At 42.6% G+C, this 20,109-nt stretch overlaps 1 protein-coding gene and 1 non-coding gene across 2 annotated transcripts; one reads left to right on the top strand and one right to left on the bottom strand.

Annotated features, from left to right (window-relative positions):
- The first annotated feature begins 6,827 nt into the window (after positions 1-6,827).
- trnak-cuu lies at positions 6,828-6,900 on the top strand. Its single transcript has one exon. It is a non-coding gene; the product is annotated as a tRNA-Lys (tRNA).
- A 971-nt stretch (positions 6,901-7,871) lies between these two features.
- On the bottom strand, positions 7,872-19,904 carry efemp2a (EGF containing fibulin extracellular matrix protein 2a). The gene is made up of 11 exons (XM_031745802.2): positions 19,731-19,904; positions 14,299-14,530; positions 13,641-13,689; positions 13,364-13,552; positions 12,779-12,901; positions 12,196-12,312; positions 11,182-11,301; positions 10,966-11,085; positions 10,682-10,808; positions 9,993-10,188; positions 7,872-8,756 (listed from the first exon to the last, which is right to left on the bottom strand). The coding sequence occupies exons 2-11, from the start codon at positions 14,398-14,400 to the stop codon at positions 8,583-8,585; spliced, it is 1,317 nt and encodes a 438-aa protein (XP_031601662.1). The 5' UTR covers positions 14,401-14,530; positions 19,731-19,904; the 3' UTR covers positions 7,872-8,582.
- Between the last annotated feature and the right edge of the window lie 205 nt (positions 19,905-20,109).

The following is a 20,109-nucleotide window of genomic DNA, read 5'->3' as shown; positions in this document are numbered from 1 at the left end:
AAATCTATTTTAAAAAAATCGATCTATAGATCATAGTTTATTCACACACCGTATGTTTTTGAAAAGTAACTATTCAAGTACTCTGGTGAGTTCATACTGAGTTGTTTTTTAGCGCCTCAGCAGCTGCCCAAGTATCTCTTTCACAGTCAGTTTGTGTTTTGTGATTCACAGAAACTCTCTCCAGCCTTCTGTTTCCTGCAGTTCACATACCTTTCATTTTTTCTTCTCTGTTATTTTTCTCAGGGCTGAATGTCTTTTCAGCATCGGTCCCTTTTGCCGCTCTACACCCACACACCCATAGCAACACGTCTCTTGGTAACCACATTTACGCAATGAGTAAAGAAACTGGAAGTAAAGTAGACACGGGTCTCGCTTGGAGCCTTGTATAAATCTATCTCCGCTGCTCTCATGTAATCGAACAGCTCAACTATTTGGTGAAGTTTTATTTGGTGAACCATGCAAGAAGTTGTCTGCGTGCTTCTGAACGGGGCTCTGTGTTCTTGTTTGCACCTGTATTGCAGCATGGTTTCCCCTCACAGCGCACTATGTGTGTGCAGACTCCTGAACAGTCATATTTTTAATTAACACTGTTGTTAATCACTGACACGTGACCCAATATCCTGCTCGCTGCTATACCCCGCTCTGAATTCCCAGGGTGTTCGCGGGAGATTGCATTGACCCCAGGCAGTGAACAAACCCAGCAATTGAACCTGTAATTGGACCAGACTGATAAGATAATTATTTCCAGAGCTAATAAGAAGTGACTCTTGTTGTATTACAGGATGACAGTTTGGAGCGTTTTACATGTAAGCTCCTGTCTTATAACATTGAGTCAAATCTGCTCTAATGATCAGTTTTACACAGAAGAATATCCCACTGAATAACAGAAAAACACTAGATTAGAAAATAGGGTAGCCGTGGACAAATACAGTCAGCGGACACTTCAGTGGGTACGCCTTGCAGATCTTAATTGTATGTATTTAGATCTGCTGACTGTGGAGGACATTTGAGTAAAGTCACATGTCATTTTCAGGGAGTCAGTTTGAGATGATTTGAGCTTTGTGACATAACGAGTTATCCTGGTGGAAGCAGCCATCAGAAGGTGGGTATACTGTGATCATAAAGTGATAGACATGGTCAGCAACAATACTCAGGCAGGCTGTGGTATTGAAACAATGCTCAGCTCGTGCTGAGGGATGCAAAGAGTGCCAATATCCCCTACAACATTACCACATGCCTGAACCATTGATACAAGGGAGGATGGAGTTTATGCCAAATATCGCAGCAGAAATGAAAACTCATCTGAGCAGGTTTGGAATAGTAGCCTCAGTTTACAGTTCTTAGGAGACAGGAGCGGCACCCAGTGTGCTGCTGTAGCACATCAGTCCGTTCTATTCTGCATGTCTTTGCACTGTGGGTTCAAACCAGAATCCACACAAACACAGGGCAAACCTCTGGCCCCAGCCAGACGGTGAAGCCAAACTCAGGATCTTCGTGCAGTGATGCAACAGTGCTTATCACCGCGCCACCGTGTTGCCAGTATAGTTCGACCTGTTGTGTTCACAAATGCTCTTCTGCATACCTTGGCTGTATCGAGTGCTTAAGTTACTGTTGCCAAGCAGATAGAAAGGCCATTCTCCTCTGACCTCTAGGATTACCAAAACTTTTTCAACCAGAGTATTTCTGCTCACTGGATATTTTCTCTTTTTCGGACCATTCTCTGTAAACCCTAGCAATGATTGTGTTGTAAAGCACCCGAGTCACTTAAATCACCCTTCTCTTCAATTCTGATACTCAGTTGGAACATCAGCAGGTCGTCTAAAATACGTCTGCATACCTAAATTCATTAAATTACCATATGATTAGATGTTGATTAGATATTTTCAGTAACAAGCAGTTGAACAGGTGCACCTAACAAAGAGTCAGATCGTCTTTAAAAGCACTTTAAAATATATTTGCAGGAAATAAAAGAGAAATTAAGCACAAAATCTTTGAGAGTATGAAAAAAAGTAGTTTGTTAAATAAAGTTTTTATATATAGTAAAAAAAAAACTAGAAGACAACGAATTACCATTGAACAGATAGGCCCAAGGAAAGGTAGGGAAAGCAAACATATACTATAATGACAATGTCAAACTATAATGTCCATTCTAATTTTCTTTTACTATTTTGTTGTTTTAATAAGTAATTAAATTAATTAATTACATTTAAGAGTTACTGTCAATTATTAAATTAATGTTCAGGTAATTATTTTAGAGAGGTATTAGAATATCTGGTCATTGCTAATAAGTGTTTCTACCCCCACCCCACTATGTCACCATAATACAATCTACTGAAATAGTATTATTCACACCATAATGCACAACTTATAATTTAATTCTCAGTTTTTATGAACAATAAATAAACTACTGATAAACCTCACACCAGTTTGGCATGCAATATATGTGTTTACTATTTTTAAAAAGGATCTATTACATATTTGCTTATTTTCTGTCACATATATACAGTTACAAAATAAATGCTGAAATTATCTACCCATGTTCTTCCACTTATCTAATTCAAGGTCACGGTTGCACTGGAGCTTATCATAGCTGTTATATAGCGTAAGAGGCAGGGTACATCCTACACAGGCCACCAGTCTATTGCAGGGCTAACCACTTAATCACTAATTAACTTAACCTCCATGCGCTATGAGAGGAAGGATACTGGGAGAGAACCCATGCGGACACAGGAAGAACATACAAACTCCGGTCCTAGCCAGCCAGTGGATTTAAAGCTTTAACTGCTCTAAATGCTCAATTCCAGACTGTCAGACTATCTACTGTTGGCTTTGCATGATGTTACTGAAGGCAGATTTCCTTAATCTGCCTGTTTCAGGTACCTACACAGGTCCAAGAAGAAAACCTCACCTATCAAGACCAGAGTTTTTCTGTCTTGTTCACTAATGTGCATTGTCTAAATGTGCCAAAACATCTAAAATTAACTATACCCCTCTGGGAGGTTGGGCTTGTGTGACCGAGCTCCACCCAACTCCTATTCAAGCCTTCTGTTTTTGACAGCCAGCCACTCAGAAGTAAGTTACCTCAAAGGGAAGGTGGTTTTTAAAAGGGAGAGGAGCTAACACAGTGGATGAACTAAGGAGATGTACCAGGGCCTGCTATAAGATAAGCAAAGATCTTTTTTTTCTTCTTACTTTTAATCATGCAAAGCTACACTAGTAGAGCCCAAAAATAAAAGGATGGAACTTGAAATTAGTTTTTTTTCCCCTTTAATGCTGTAGTTTTATTCCTTGCAAATTAGCTGATCTACTCTGCTATCTTTCCTGCTGTACACAGCCCGCAATATTATTAGCGATGTAATGACTGCACTTAGTTTAAGTCCATCTTTAGGCTTTATGTTTTTATTTCCAATCAGAGATGTTTGATTGCACCTAAAAATGCAATACATTAGTGCATTAATGCACTCTGTTTATGAACCTGTGTTGTTTGTGGAACAAAACACTGTCTGATTTATAACCTGTCTGTAAATGGCAGTATCCAGAGTCAGAGCCATGTCTTGTTTTTTTGTTTTTTTAAATTAGTCCTTCATGCTATTGTTTATGTTGTATTTCATAATTGCCCTCCCCCGCTGATCACCCCTCTCCATATATCTATATATACTCCATGCAAATATCCAGAGGAGAGAGCCATTTCCTGCCTCATGCCCTCACTAATTTACACTCTCTAATCACTCAGCCCTCCTTGTACTGTGCATCCTGTTTTTCATGTCCTGCAGATTTCGCTCCCCGCTCTTTTCATTAATGAACTCATTCAGTGTTCGGGGTTGTGGGTGGAGGGAAATGACACTCCACCTCGCTCTTTCATTCATAAATATAATACCTGCATTGTAGTGTAGTGGAGGGGGAGGCTTTGAGAGCTTTTTGTAATGCAACAGGAGGAGATCAAAGGGGAAAAGATTGCTCCTCCATCATGGCAACATGTCTCAAATTGAGGAACAGAGCATGATTGTACGACATGGAAAGATATCATTTCTGTCGGCCATGCTTGTTCCATTGCGTCGAAGTGGTTGGTACCACCACATGAAGCTTCAGTTCTGAGCTTCCGCACCCACGCCATTCCCCCACTGCGGCCTACGGGGCACGGCTTGCCCAGAAATGAGATCATACTCCAGCCATGGAGCCAAAAAAACTGAGGCCCAAACGCTCCAGCACTCCCCTCTGCCACCCCAAACACTCCTCCCCCTCATCTGTGTGGGCACTGACACTCTCAAACACATGCTCGCCTATGTAAACACCCACACCTTGCACTCACAGCACTCACACATATATATAATCACATAAACATAAATACATGCTGGATGCACGCACAAATCTACTCACGCACTCTCCTGTGGATCCTTTGAACCATTACACCCCGCAAATATGGATTATGAGACGTACACAAGACCTTGCTACACCATCTACACCATCCCAGACGTTTGTGCTTCATTCTAATCACCGTCTTCATCGTTTGGGCCTCTTTTAGCTCCGTCTATGTCTTTGTCTTCTTGGTCTCTTTGTTGTCATCTTTCATCTACTTTAACCCAATTTTCACCCTCTGTTAGTTAAGATCATTTCTTGTCATATGGGATCATTTCTTGGTTATTTTGTATTACTTTATGGTCTCTTGGGTGTCTCTGTGGGCATTTTGCACCCCTTGTGGCTGTTTTGCACCTATTTGTAGTCATTTATGAAGCTTCTCTTTATTGCAGATATGTGACACGCTCAGTAAAATTTTGCGGGTGAAGCCCAGAGGCCGGCTTACCCACTGAACCCCAGTCCTGCTGAGAAATTCCTGCCCCTGTCAGGGTCTATTTCTGTGTGAATGCAAACAGGAAATGCCAGGGCTACTCTCCCCTTAAGTGAGCACACACACACACACACACACACACACACACACACACACACACACACACACACACACACACACACACACACACACACACACCTCCTACTCTGCTGCACTCTTTAACACCATCACCAGACTCATGTTTGTTCTCCATGATGTCAAGTTATACAAAGGGGGGAAAATGAGCTTCTAAGTTGCTGTACAGTACATTATTTGAGAAAAGTAGACAAAGTTCCCATCAGTTGTTCCTCCTACAGGTGCATGAGTCGTGGAAAATTGGAGAAAATGTAGGCCCGATAGTCAATTAGGTTATAAAACCAAGCACTGTCTCCTCTGGTTGTTGCTATTCTTGGCCTGCTGCAGAAGATATCTGCAGGATCTGCTGCCCCCTGGTGGCTTAATCCTGTCTGCTCCGATTACGTAAAACAGGGCAGTGGGTGAGTCATCATCACCCCCCCATCTCCCTCCCATCTTCCTCCTCCTTCTCCGCCCCCCCCCACTGAGAACAGATGGGAGGTGTGCGTGGTGTTTCGGTGTGTGAGTGTGTTTGTGTGTAGGACTGGGCGGAGAAAACAGCAGTGGACTGTGAAATAAGGGCTTCCCCCTCTCTCTCGCTCCCTTTTCTCCCTCTCTCTGTCTGTTTTTCCTCAGTTTTTTTCTTTTTTTTTTGTGGGTCAGGAGAATCAGTTACTGCTCCAGTGAAGTTGCTGTGACAGTAAAAATGGAGCAGATGCAGCAGAGCTCCAGTGGTGTTTGACTAAAACACGGCTGGAGGTCCTGAGGATGTTAGGAGGCGCATATGAAATGCAACTGCCTCTTCTTTGTGCAGTTATAGGGAATATCCATATCATTAATGAATGAAACAAAAAGGGAGAGCAGTTTCTCTGTCTTTCATCACTGAGTTTGTTTTGGAGAGCCTGCTGAAAGCTGCCATGATGTTGAAAACAGGAGCACATTCTGTACATCTCTTTCTTGGGAGGCTCGTGCTGAGTGTGTGGGTGCAGGTAAAGAGGAGGTGGTTCCGGGACGTTTGAGCACACTGTGTGAGTTGTTCTCGCTGTCGTGGGCCAACTCAGCAAAACAGCAGTTTATGAGACGACCCTGTAGACTTGGCTGCACTCATATAGTGCCTGACATACAAAATCAGATGATCATTTTTTCCTTTGCTGTAAAAGGTCACGGGGCAGACTGAGGGATAGAGTGGGACTGGTGCAACTAGATAATTTAGGTTGGAGTGCCGGTCTTTGCTTCAGGTAAGAGTAGGGTTGAAGGACATTTTAAAGGTGCATTAGGTCAGAGAGCAATGTCTAAAAGTTTCTGATCCAACTAGCAAGAGTCTGTAAGGCTAAAAGAGGGAGGATGAACTCTACAGGTCATATAGATGAAGCAGCACGTCAGCTGCTCAGCCATGATCAGAGCAGGCAGATACAGCACGGCTATAAAACTCGGCTGCGGTTTCTTTGTTTGTGGGAAAGTGCAATTAAATGTCAGCTTAAAGACACTCCCCACTGTGCGGGAGACGGTCCTGGGTAGACACTGCAGTGCTGTTTATAGAAGGAGGGTCAGTTAGGCAGACATACCAATCAGTCAGTCCAGTGAAGCATCTCATTTGTTTGATGATAAGCAGAAACTTCCAAGCATTTAAGTACAAACAACTGCAGTTCCTCTAGTGGCCACGTGAGGGTGGCAGCAAGTCCATTCTCACCATGTTAGCAGAAAAAACGGGTTCACAGCATGGAACAGAAAACTATTATGGTCTTTGTGACTGGGTCCTTTCTTCTGTACAACGGGTGACTTTCTTTAATTTACTTCTCTTAATTGTTATTTATGCATTTTCTTTAGGAATTTGTCTGCTTTGAATAAAATGTGCTAATTAATTAGGTTAACTAGATTTTTGTTGGGCCACTACAGCCAAAATGGCTATCTGTTTGAGTGCTTGTAAGCCCGGCTAGCTCAGTCGGTAGAGCATGAGACTCTTAATCTCAGGGTCGTGGGTTCGAGCCCCACGTTGGGCGTTCCCATTTTGACACAACTGACACGGTGAGAGTAGAAAAGAGCATGGAAAAGTGAATGTATGTCCTCAACACCACAGGAATGTGGCCACAGTAAAACAGGTCTCATTGTGAAAATGAAAGGAGCAATGAAAGCGGCTGAGCTTGAAAAGTAACAGTACACAAAAGAAGTAGAGGCTAGCAGTAAAAACGAAAGGGACTTTCTCAAGATGACAATGAGACCTGCTAAGTTTAATGTTTCCCATTTATATCAGGCAGGATTTAAAAAGAGTGCATTAGAGAGCAGGCTGTTGATATAGAAGAGAGGCAGGGCTGAGATCATTTGGTCATTTGTAGTGGGGGATATGGTACATATTTGGTCATAAAGAGCTTAAAAGTTGTTGGATGAGTTTTATTAATCCGATTCTTATCACTGAATAGAAAGTTTATATGTTTGTGTTGAACCCAGACAAGAAATAATAAGAGCATCATGGGCGTTTCAGGCTGATAAAAACAAAAAAAACAAAAACTATAAATTATTTGATGTAGACAGGCAGTCTGTGGAGTAACAGGCTCATTACAGCTTTTTGAAACTGAAGGATGGAAAACACTCAATGGTAATAGTGGTTTTTCCACCAGTGGCAACTCAACAAGTGACACAATGGTCAGGTTCTTAAAAAGAGTTTTTCTTTTGTTTTAAAAGAAAAAGAATTGATAGATCAGGATTAACGGGTTAGTCTGGGCTTCAATACAGAAGTACAAAGCAATTTCCCAGTGCTACACTATGCTTGTCAGAGAATATGAGGTTTTCTAATATTTATGATCTGCTGACCACTCCTTAATTTTATGGCGCTCCAAACATATTCCATTATATAATATATGAAAGATTAAATGAACCCTCACCAATTAATTTATCAGAAAACCGACTACTTCTTTCAGCTCTCTAAGCGTGTTAGAAATTCCACAGAGACCTAAAATAAAGAAACTGTATTTAGTTCTTGACACGTGGTTGAAAGGGTTTATTGTTTTATTTAGGTTCAAATCTTAAAAACAAAAATTTAAAATTAAAAAAAAAGTACAACACAAACAGCAACGTGACGAACTCAGGAACAACAGTGGCGGAGATTTCATTGGGAAATGAACAGCGGCGGGCGAAGGAGGAGTGTGGGTGCTGAGGTCTGATGTGAGTGGTTACTGAATCACGTCTGTCAACAGGAAACAGGGCTGACAAGAATAAAGTGACAAACAGAGGAAGATAAGGGTGTAAACTGTGAAACAGATAAATCTGGTGACGCTGGGCGTGAATCATTCCACCTGAAGGCAGACAGAAAATATGTCACACAGATTCGTTATCGCCACGAACGCAGAAAAAACCCCCTCTTTTCTACACGAATGACTGAATAACCGTAAACATGATAACAGGAAAACGGGGAACGACTTTGACAGGACTAATTATTTTAAGGCTGCTGTTTATCTGTGAGACATTGCTGCTACGATGTGTTTGCATAGGGTACTGCATGTATATTTTTACGCATAGTGAGGGCAGACAGAAAACTGTCACTCTCTTTGGACAACACAGTATAAAAAGCTATTAGTTTAACATCACAGTGACTGGTTGAACTGCATCCACCACTTGTGTTTTACAGCTTCTTTTTCCTTGTTTGTGTCTGTGTCTCGCTCTCTGTGTCCCCTCCAGCTCTTCTTCTTTAAAAGGTGTATGGCCCGACGTAGATGGAGAGTCTGAGGGCGGAGCTTGTCTGATAGTTGTTCTGGTAGTTGACCAGAGGGTTAATGGACACCATCTCCAGGTCCAACGTGTACTCTCTGGGCCCTGACACGGCACGGGCCAGCACCAGCATGGCACTGATGTTATTGATTTGCTGGGGAAGACAGAAAATAATAGTGTTAAAGCAGAGTGGCATTTACACTGGTGCTCTTCTCACTGTCACATGTCAAAGTGTCTTCATTTGAAACGTCTTATCACCTCTATATGAGGTGAGCTTCTTTTTTTTTTCAAGAATCTGCACATCCACACAGATGTTTTTCATTTATTCCAGCTGATTAAAATTCTCCTCAGGCTGACATTGGGCTGCGCTTACCAAAGTACATGTACCAATAAAAATGGTAATAGAGTCAGTTTTGCCCTAAACAGGAGCTAGAAAACTAGACGAGTGAGGGAAAAGCTGAACACGGGCTGCACGTTAAGAAGTCCAAGCAGAAAAATAAAGAAGAAATATGTGTAACGAACCACGTGTGCTCATAAAAGTCAAAACAATGTGAGATAAGGTTACTTATCGTACCTTTGTTTTGTGTGTCCGTGGAGGAGGTTTCAGAGATTTTAGTGGGTGTGTGGGCATTGTTGGGGGCAGCTAAGGGCTGATAAAACACCCAACATTACATTTCTTATCAAGTTTTACTTGATAAGACAACTATTTTGCAATGGACGGTAGTGAGACCTGATATATGATATGGTTTGGAGATGGTGGCACTGACCAAAATAGACAAGGCAGAGCTAAATATGTTGAGTTTTTTGATGGGGGTTACCAGACTGGACAGGATTAGAAATGAGCTCATCAGAGGGACAGCTCAGGTTGAGCAGTTTGGAGACAAAGTTAAATAGGCAAGGCTGAGATGATGGACATGTGCAGAGGAATACAAATATTCAATGTCAAACACATACGAGATTTAAAATAAGTGAGTCTTGCCTTTTAAAATTGTACTAATAGCATATAAACTCTACATGTCCAGGCTCCTGGGTATATAACTCAGTTATTGAGGTCAGCCTCTCCAATCATGTGATCAGGGTCTTAACTGTTTCAGCTCATTCAGTGGTTTGTTTTAAACAACTATTGAACATTTATTTTGATAGGATAGGTTTTCTTTAATCATAATTTTTGGTTATGGATAAAAGTGTGTATATGGGAATAAATATGAGACCATATGTTTACCCTGTGTGCTGGAACATGTAAACTTATTTTTCAAGTGTGGTTTTATTCAAACTGTGAAGTGCATTGCAACTGTTATTGTTATTATTATTATTTTTATTACCAGTCTGAAGTTTGTATTTAGACCTAAAGACATCTGGTGTTGTGATTACAGGATCCCACTCTCCTCACCCTGATGTAAAAGTCTCCGTTTTCATCACCGGAGCGGATGCGGAAGGTGTTGTAAGCTCTCGCAGAGACGCTGGTAGCCTGAATCTGGAAGATGTCCGAGGGGACGGAGCGCTCGGAGGTGATGCTCATGTAGCGGTGCACGATGGAGAAAGGCAGCTCTCGACAGGCAGGGTTGCTGACGGGGCACACGCAGCGGCTGGATGTACAAATGCACACACAGAGGAACAAACGGTTAAATTTAAGAGAACAGTTGTGCGTTAGTGGTAGGAAAACATCATGGGCAGTTAGAAAACCAGCCAGCAGAGGGAGTAGTATGACTGAGAGGAAAAACCTAAACAAATATTGAACAGTGACCATTTTTTCCTTCATGTTTTTCTAAAAATCATTTTATACTACTAAATCTTCAGGGATATGTTAATAGTGACCCACACCTGTTCCTGAGCCAGCACTTGTTCACAGATGTAATGGTTTTCTTATTGCATTGGAACACGTTCAAACGAAAAGGTTGAAAAGTTGGACTCATACGTGGAAAAAGTAATTGGGGTAATCTTAGAGTTTGAGCCAAACTCAGCACAGGGGCTGATTATACTCGGAGCCGATGGCCAGCACATATTTGAGTAATTGAGAAAAGGTGTGTGGAGGTGCGTGTTCGTGTACGCACACAGAAGCTTTCACGAAGTGTCACTCACTTGTCAGACACTTGGATGTAAGGTTCCTGGCAGCTGTTCTTGTCCATACACTGGTATCGTCCGTGGATGTTCACGCAGTTCTGCGTCTCCGTACACTCGTGTTCTCCCGTTTCACATTCGTTTATATCTAAAGCGAGCAAACAGCTTGTGATGTTTCGCTGAACAGCAGACAGGGGCACGAGAACAAGGATGAATAGGCATTGACTCAGTGCACCATTTGTGACTCTGAGAGCACAGAGGGGAAGGTGTTAGTTTCAGGAGGAAATGGAGGCGGGCGCGCTCACCCTGACACATTCTGGTGCCCAGCAGTCGGTATCCCTCTGGGCACACGCAGGAGAACTTCCCTGGTTCGTTGACACACTGGTACTGGCACAGGTAACTGGAGTAGCTGCACTCATCGATGTCTGACGATTCACAAGGTTGGGTTTTATTAATTGTCGATCAATAAGCGTGCGGGATAAGCGTGCACTATCACTGTAACTCCTTTTATCCCTCATTACCTTTACATTCAAAGCCATCGGGCCCGAGCTCGTAGCCCTGATCACAGCGACAGAGGAAAGTGCCGTATGTGTTGTAGCATCTCTGCGAGCACGGGGCACCCATCTCACATTCATTCACATCTGAAAAGAGGAAAAGCGGAGAATCTGAGGTCTGTTGTAGGCTCTGGATCAAAGGATTTTAATAAAGTTAAAAACCCCAAACTCTGTGCTCATGTCAGTGTGTACAGGTCCAAGTTGAACATGCAGTTTTCCAGTTTTATTTTTAATGTAAGAGTGGATCTGGTGGAAAAAGGTGATGTCATGAACTTCTGGAAATCAAAGCACCGATTAAACTTGAACAACATGATTTATTATGTAGTGACAGTTGTGGAGTTATAAGCTAATGATGCAATTCAAATCCCATCAAATTTAACTCACATGGATTTGATGAAGAAGAAGGAGATCAGCTGAGTTTTCCCGAGGTCAAAGCCTCAATAAACAATTCCAACTTAACTTTAATAACTACTCATTTCATCATGAATATTGAACGTTTCACTCAAGCTTTTAAGAGCTTTACTTTCTAGCTAAAAGCTGGGTGCAGATGTTTTGTCTGTATACTTTTGAAAGTAGCTGTGACAGCTGTACTCACATACAGTTTGGGGGCCTTTTTTTTACAGAATAGGCAACTTATTGGACTATTTGGCAAAAACTATGCAACTAATGTAATTAATTGTTTTATTGAAGCCCTAATTCTTTTAGAAAATGTCTTATTAAACTGCCAAACAAATATAAAGAAGTTTAAATTAACTGCAGCATTAACAAGAAGTAATGGGGAGCGATACTGAGAGAGGGAGGCAGCAATATACATTTGCAAGCAAAACATCCAAAAACTGACATCATTACACATCAACTATTACAATTCTTGATGTTAACCTGACATACTCTTACTTTAAATTGTTATTATTTCAGAGTTTTTTTAAGGCAATATTAGAAATGCAGGATTGTTACTCACACTGCTGTACTCTTAAAACTCACCAATGCAAGATCGATTGTTTCCTGCCAGCTGGAAACCAGGTTCACACTGACAAGAGAAGGAGCCGGGCACGTTGACACAGCGATGCTGGCAGTACCTGTACCTGCACTCATCAATATCTGCGAGACAAACAAGAGTTATTAAGAACAAGATTTACATTTCTAAAGATTTTTGGGCACATTGCCACAGAGGGGGGGCTATGATGCTCTTTTCCAGCTTCATATTCGTACTCTGCGACTCGAGTAGCTTTGAATGATTCACAGTTCAAACAAATTGTTATTTATTTCTGTCTGTTTCAAAGGGCCATGGGCTGTTAACACAGTGCTTATAAGCCTCGCCTTATTTCCATATAAGGAGGTCTTTGCTGAGCTGCCATTTGCTCCCACAAGAGGAGAAAAAACAGTTGGAAACTGGGCATTTAGAGCAGTCTGAAGTCTGACTTCTTGGCTCACACTTTTATGTATGCAGACTTCATTATTTGAGGCTCAAATCCACCATTGTATATATGAGAGAAAATAAAGAAACGCATAATAGCCCAGTTAAGCTTAATTACACCAATTAAAGGTGAAATTCAAAATATCTCACCAACGCACTCTGTGCCGACTTTCCGGTATCCGTCCGGACACTGGCAGGTGAAGGCGCCCACCGAGTTGATGCACTCCTGGCTGGGTTGGCAGTCGTGCTCGTGTCTCTCGCACTCATCGATGTCTGTGTTTGTGGGTGAGGCGATACAAAGGTACACGTTATTGTGAGCGAACACAGCATCATGCAGCATGACTGACATATACAGTGTGAGTGTTACACGCCACTGGCCACTACGTTCCCCTCACTTGCACCCAGCAGCTGAGAACATCATGTTGAGTCATGTTTGCTGTGTCATGCAGGCCACTTTCTCGCTACAAGTCTTAAAACACAGCAGCTGTCCTCGTGTGAAATCCTCCAAATTCCTGCACTGTCTGCCTCCCGCGGACTCATGCTCACTCACACCCACACAGATTGCACCCACATGCTGCCTCCAGTCCTAACACCTGTTACAGCCACCTGTCCCTCACAATCTGTGGCCGCCAACAATAAGTTTACACAACCACACACACAAAAACGTTTAACGATCGCTCATCCTGCGGCCACCTGTCCACCTCCAACCCCCAGACCCACAAACCAGACACCCACCCACACAGCTGTTTCCCTGAGGCTCGTAGCCTAGAGGGCATGGGTTTAAGGGCTGAGCGGGTGTAATAGGAGGCTCTGGAGCAGGGATGAGTGACGCAGAGCGGGGAAGGCACAGGTAGCCTCCATAGTGGTTGAAGCACTTCATTTCCCCCTTGCAGGCATCAGGAATGGTCTCACACTCGTTTATGTCTGATGGGAAATAGAAATGTAAAACACAGGGCAAGATTTGAGAAGCAAGAGGAGAAGCAAGGTGTTACTTGATTCAACATAGCCTTACCTTTGCAGTGCTCAGTCTGAGGATCCCAATGATACCCATCTGTGCATTCCTGCAAAACCCAGCAGACACAGCGCGTGTGTGAGAAAATGATGGAAAGAAAGATGTGAACATCCCCCATGTGCCAAGTAGTTGCATAATGTATTCATAATACATAATAAATTTCCCAGTAGTGAGACATGTAAAAAAAAAAAGAAAAGAAAAAGGGGAGGATAGAGAAACTTGTTTCCTCTGCTAAGCCAAAAAGACAAGAAGCCTGCTTCTGTTAGAGGATTTGTGACATGTAAACTACTTTCCTAAAGCAAAATGTCACCCTAAAAAACAAAAAAAAGTATTTAAGGCCAATGTTTGGAAAAAGGGTCATTATCATTCAAGGGAAAAATGCTGCTGTAACCTGCATGGAAAGAAAAACCCGAGGCCTGAAGAAACATGGTATTAAAACCAAATTTAACCCCAGCAATGAACACTGTAAAGTCCTGAGAAGGAAACATTTATGTGGAACTTTGAACAAGAAGATGATGAGGCAATGAGAAAGAACAGAGAGAGGATTGGAGGCCAGCATTTCAACACAAAACCTGTAATGCGAAGTGACAGGTGTGGAAAAGAGATGCTAATAAAAAAGAAAGGAGTAGGAGAGGGAGAGAGATTCATCCATCCTTACCGTGTAGGTGTCACTTTCTGAACGTGGCTGTGAAATCGCACTGCGGAGGAGCACAGTCACACATATGCACACACACAAGATTGGCACACAAACACCCTGCATACTAATGCACTATTTGATGGGAGATTGGGAGATCGGACTGGAGCATGCACACGAGCGCGCACACACACAACAATCAGACAGGTAGCGGTGCCCTGAAGACGAGCCTTTGTGATGTGCAGAGCAGTGGTATCTGTGTTCACAGAGAGAGACAGAGGGAAAGAAGGAGTGGGAAAAAGAAAAAAAAACATCAAAAGACAAGATTCGAAACTCAGAAATCACAAAAACGGTTTGATTCAGTCTCAAAACTCTCCTGTGCTGTTAGCTGTTCCCACAGCTGAGATGGATAAATCAACTGGAAGCAAAGGCACCAGAGCCAATTTTTAAGAAGTCAGTCAGAATGCAAACAGTTCGTTTCTTGGACTCTGTTCACCGTTTGACAACCAAACAGTTCCCCCTTGATCACAGCGAGAATAAATGGAGTGAATCTCTGTGCCAGGTAAGAACATAAACACTGTGACGTCCTCCAACTTTCTGCTGAAAATAACAGAGTCAACATCCCAGAAATACTTTCATATTAGCTGCTCACAGAAAGCTCTCTATGTCTGCACGCTGGCAGCCGGCAGGGTGACAGTCCTGCTGAGCGCTGCCTCCACAGGTTCGGTTTACAGTGTATCAGCGCTGCATCGGTGGGCCCACATAAATACAGGTCAAAACATCAATTTTTTTTTACAGAAGCCTCTCCTGCTCAGTTGCTTCAGTCTCACAGATTACATTAGTTTGCACCTACCAAACTTCTTTTCTGTAGAATCAGACTCGTGCTTGTTTAATGGACGGGGGAATCTGTCTTTGCCAAAATAACCAAACACATTAAATGCTCCACTTAGGTAGAATTTTTGGTTCTTTACTTGTGTAACTTCCAATTTTATGGCACTTTCAGCTAAATTACATTTCAGAGGGAACATTTGTACTTAGTAAATGAATCTTTATTTAACAAAAACATTGCTCATAAAACTTTATGAATTTTTATGGATTAAAGGGCATGTTATGTTGTTATATGTCTAAGTGAGTCTGTTTCGGTGTATATGCAAAGCTGTGCAGAGAAAGCAACTGAACTTCTTTTAAAAAAGTATGTGCAATCACACTTTTATTATTTATTTTATTATTCTGTGAAAGCTTTCACAGAACTTTATAAAACACTTTTACTGCTTCTATCAGAATTAAGAGTTTAAGTAGCAGCCAGGAGCTGATAATGAAATGGACTCGATTAGGTGATCATCAGCAGCTGTGACCACCTCTATAAAAGCAGATGTTTTGGCAGTTTGCTGGTCTGAAGCATTTAGATGTGTTAACCCAGTTTGAGAAGCAAATTCAATCTGTGCAATGGTCAGAGAAACTTAAAAATTTCAGGCCTCAGTTAAATGTTGAAGTTCATGGCAGTCCAGTAAGAAAAAGACTCAACAAATATGGCTTGTTTGGAAGGGAAAGAAAAAAATGTCCATTGCTTACGTTTGAAAGTTGCTTCTGAACAAACCACAAGACTTCTGGAACAATGTCCCTTGGACAGGTCAGCCCAAAGTGGAGATGTTTGGCCAAACACAGAATAGCAGCACAAACTGTAACTGTCTAGCACTGCGGTGGAGGGGTAATTATTTGGACTTGGGCACCCTGCAGTCACTGAGTGGACGGTGAATTCCTCTGTATACCAAGTTATTCCACAGTCAAATGTAAGGCAATCTGCCCGCTAGAACTGGGCTAAAACTGGATCATGGAACAGGACAATGAAACCAAGCACAGCAGCACATCTTCAACACAATAGCTGAAAAAGAAAAGAATCGCTGGACCAGTCATACATGACTGAAATCCTGTGGTGGGCCCTTAATAGTCTTTATGCAAAACTCTTTGACAATCAAGCCGTACATGAATGAAAGAAGAGTTGGACAGATTACCTCCACAATGATGTGAGAGGCTGATAGATGATGACTACTTCAGAGTCGTGCAATAAAAAAAAAAACATTTTTTTCCTGTGACTGAAGAGTGTCACAGGGTTCAATCTAACCAATGGACCAGTGCAGGGTAAAAAGATCTGCACAAAGTTTACTACATTTATTTTAAAGCTTCAGTTACTATGGCTATTTTGTGATATAGATTTAAAATCTAAACTATATTTGCCCTGCAACAACTTGGGTATCTGTCTATGGCAGGGGTGCCCAATCCCAGTCCTCAAGAGCTACTGTCCTGCAGCTTTTAGATGCATCCCTACTCCAACACAGCCGAATCAAATGGTTTGATTACCTCTTCTGTATGCCACCAAGTTTGGCAAAGGCCTGATAACAAGCCATTCATTTGATTCAGGTGTGTCTGACCAAGGATGCATCTAAAAGCTGTAGGACGGTAGCTCTCGAGGACTGGGATTGGGCACCCCTGGTCTATGGTGTACCCTGCCTAGATCTATGTAAAACATAAATCTATCATTAGACTTGGTTACATACTTGTAGATTAAGCTAGCAGCAAGTAATTCAACTGGCTTTTTTGTTGTTCAGGACAAATACACAATATACAGAACATAAAACAGTCCGTTATTAACACTATTTTATCTGCCTGGATTATTGTAGAAAAAATTATTCAAAACGCTACTAATCAAGTTTACAATATATTATGAAAATACAAGGGTCTTTGTGGCCACTATTTAAGACATCTTTGAAGTCTTAGTACCGAGTGCACAGGAAAGAAGGGGTCTTTTACCCATCCCAGAGGCCCTGTTAAAAACTAAATAAAGGAGACAATATTTACAGTCAGGGACAAAAGGCAAAGGAGTCAGTGATCAGCTTAAAGTCCCATTTAAAAACACACTTTCATGTGACAGTTTTCCCATTTTGCTTTTATTTTACCTTCTTTACACTTTCTCCTTTTTTTCATTTTATAGCTTAACGTTGACGGTTACTTTAGCACCTCTTGCAGGCTTTTCCTATAGTAGAATATTTTTTGACACTGCTATATTGCTATTTTTACTTTAATACAGTGTTCTGTACCATGTAGTGTATTTTTAAGGTAAATATATATTGCATGGTTCGGTATTGATGGATTGGGCCTCTCTGGCAGCAATGACACAACCATCCTTCAGTTAATGTTCCTGAAAGAAGCTATAAGTGTTTAAGCTGAGCCTAAACATAAACAAGTTGCCCGTTCCATCTCCGCCAGACCGAAAAGACAGGAAAATTAAACAGACAAATTGAAGTAATAAAAAAATCCTAAGCAAGTGTTGTTTGCAAAGTGAGTGAGCTCCAGTTAAAATACAGGGAGGAAGGTTATAATCACTGCCTGTCTACGTGCATACACTCACGCTCTGATATAAACTCCCGAGGCCACATTTGCAGGCATTGCTTATTGTTTTATTTCAGGCTGAGACAAACAGAAGGCCGCAGGGTGACTTGGACACCCTGAAATACTCGAGGAATGACATCACCGTGACCTTTGAGTGGTGAAAAGCAGCAAAATATGCTCTCACACTGTAAGCTCAGACGGTAGCGCATACCACCGCGCAATCAGACGGCCGCAGTGCGTGATCTCTCTGAATTGGCCCAACAGTGACTTACAACCAGCAAGAATTTGACCCGAAACCACCCAAAAACAAACTGACCATCAGCCTGGGGTCCAGTCACTCACTGGCTACTCAGTGTGGGCAGCAAGGATGCATGGGTGTTTCCCTCCTGCTGCTGGAGATCAAGTGGCGGCGGACCTCTGGAATGCCCGTGGCAAGGATGTGGGCACCAGTTCTCAGCTGGGATGCCCTGCCACTGCAGTGGTTCCCAGAGTATCAGGTTCTGGGAAACCCCCCACAGTTCACATAAGAGGACAGCTGGTGCCAGACCTCCGGCCACCTCTTCCCTAACCTCCCATCCCTTTGGAGGATGTGTAGGAGGATGTCAGAGAATGCGGCTCTGATACAGAACTTCATTGTCTGCGTTCGACCACCACTGACAGGGAAAATACACCATTTGAATAACTGATGAGTCAATCCATAGAAAATGAATCAGGAGGCATTTTCATGACTCGCTTTCCAGCAAAAATGTGAAAGCAACTACACAAATATGCAGTTTCCCCTGCTTTTTTCTGTCAATACGAAAGTAACCCAAATATTCAGCAGGATATGATTATTAGTGAGGCAAAATGAGACATCTGAAGACGTCATCTTGGACTCTGGGAACTTGTGGTGGGCTTCTTTTTTATACAAGTGTACCATTTACTACCCCACAAAAATAAAAAATACAAAAAAGTAAATCATCGATACTTTATGAAGGTGCAATCTTAGTTTCATTTGGAGCTTGGCTCAGCTTCAGGACTGCTGGTTGACCCATTTTTAAATTCACACATTCAGAACAGCTTAACAAGCAAAATGTCAGGCGGCTTATATCAGTGACCACATGGAAACCAAAAAAAGACCAACAGCTGGACCACACACACACACACACACACAGTTTAGACTCCAGGATGGTCACTTGTTGTAGTGTATACACAAAGTTTGCGTCGCTGTGCTCGGCTGTGCGTGGAGCAGCCTGAGAACACGGTGACCCAGCGCGCTCCACCAGCTGCGCTCTGTTACAGTTGTGGCAGTGAACCTGCAAATCCACAACCAGGGAGTCTCCATCTCACACTCGGCCTGACTTCTGTTCCGGGAAGCTCCACAGGTAAAGACAGAAATAACGCCCTGTAGGAGAAACTCACTCACAAGGTAAAACATGTTCCTCCTGAACTCTAACGTGTGATGCTTTTGTGTTGGAGTTCAGAAAACTTTGACATGCTTGCTTTTTTCTAATCCCCACCTTAAAGTGGAAACATCTGCTTTTACCTGCAGGAAATTGATTGCACAAAAAGTGAAACAGCAGTTGTGCACTGTGAGGTCATCCAGGTTTAGAGAACTCTTCTACATGTTGGCACCTGTTTGTGTTTCAGATTTCGAGCTTCCCCCACCTAGAGACTAAACTGAGCTTGTGACACTGACGTTAAACGTTGTACAAGAGGGATGAGGCGGAAGGATTTTGCAATATTACAGTACGATAATATGTGCCCTGTGACTCACTGCCTCTCTTCCTGTCTAACCCCATATTACAGTCAGAGCCAAGAAGTAAACTACTCAGACAGAGTTAGCCACGTTATCTTGGCTCTCATAAGGAGCCAAGTGCAGCTGGGAGAGCAGAGCAGAGAGCAGGGCAGTGGTGCAAGTGTGACGTGTATGGCCTGTACTAGAAAAAGTGGGTAAGAGGTACATCTCACCTCCCTTACTTCTCCCTAAAATGCTCGCAAAACATAGTAAGTCATCCAGCAAGTCTCTCTTTAACAAACAGACATTCTTAGATATGTGTATGAGGCTAAAGAAACACAGGAAAACTCACAGAGGAATCTTCTGTCTCTCAGTCGCCGTCTGACCAGTGTGTCCTCCTGCTGGCTGCGGTCGTCCCAGCCGAGTTGGCGTACAGAAGTGGTCCCTTAAACTCCTGCCTGTATGACCCTGAGAGAGAGAGTGAGTGGGGAGACCGACAGCTGGAGCAGCTGAGCACATGGAAAGGGAGGGAGAGAGAGAGAGAGAGTGAGCAAGACAGGCAGAGGCAAGAGAGAGAGAGAGAGAAAGGGAGGAGAGAGGAACAGCCCCCTTACCCCCCCTCTGGCCCCCTGCACTGCCATCCTCCACTCCCCAAACCCCCTCTCCCTGACCCCCCAGGATGCAAATTCCTGGTCTGCGGCCCAAATACCGAAATTCCAAATCCGTCCAAA

Source organism: Oreochromis aureus, linkage group 2, assembly GCF_013358895.1.
Source record: "Oreochromis aureus strain Israel breed Guangdong linkage group 2, ZZ_aureus, whole genome shotgun sequence".
Taxonomy (NCBI): Eukaryota; Metazoa; Chordata; class Actinopteri; order Cichliformes; family Cichlidae; genus Oreochromis; species Oreochromis aureus.
Note: the sequence above shows the minus strand (reverse complement) of the source record. Positions and strands in the feature narration are given on the sequence as shown.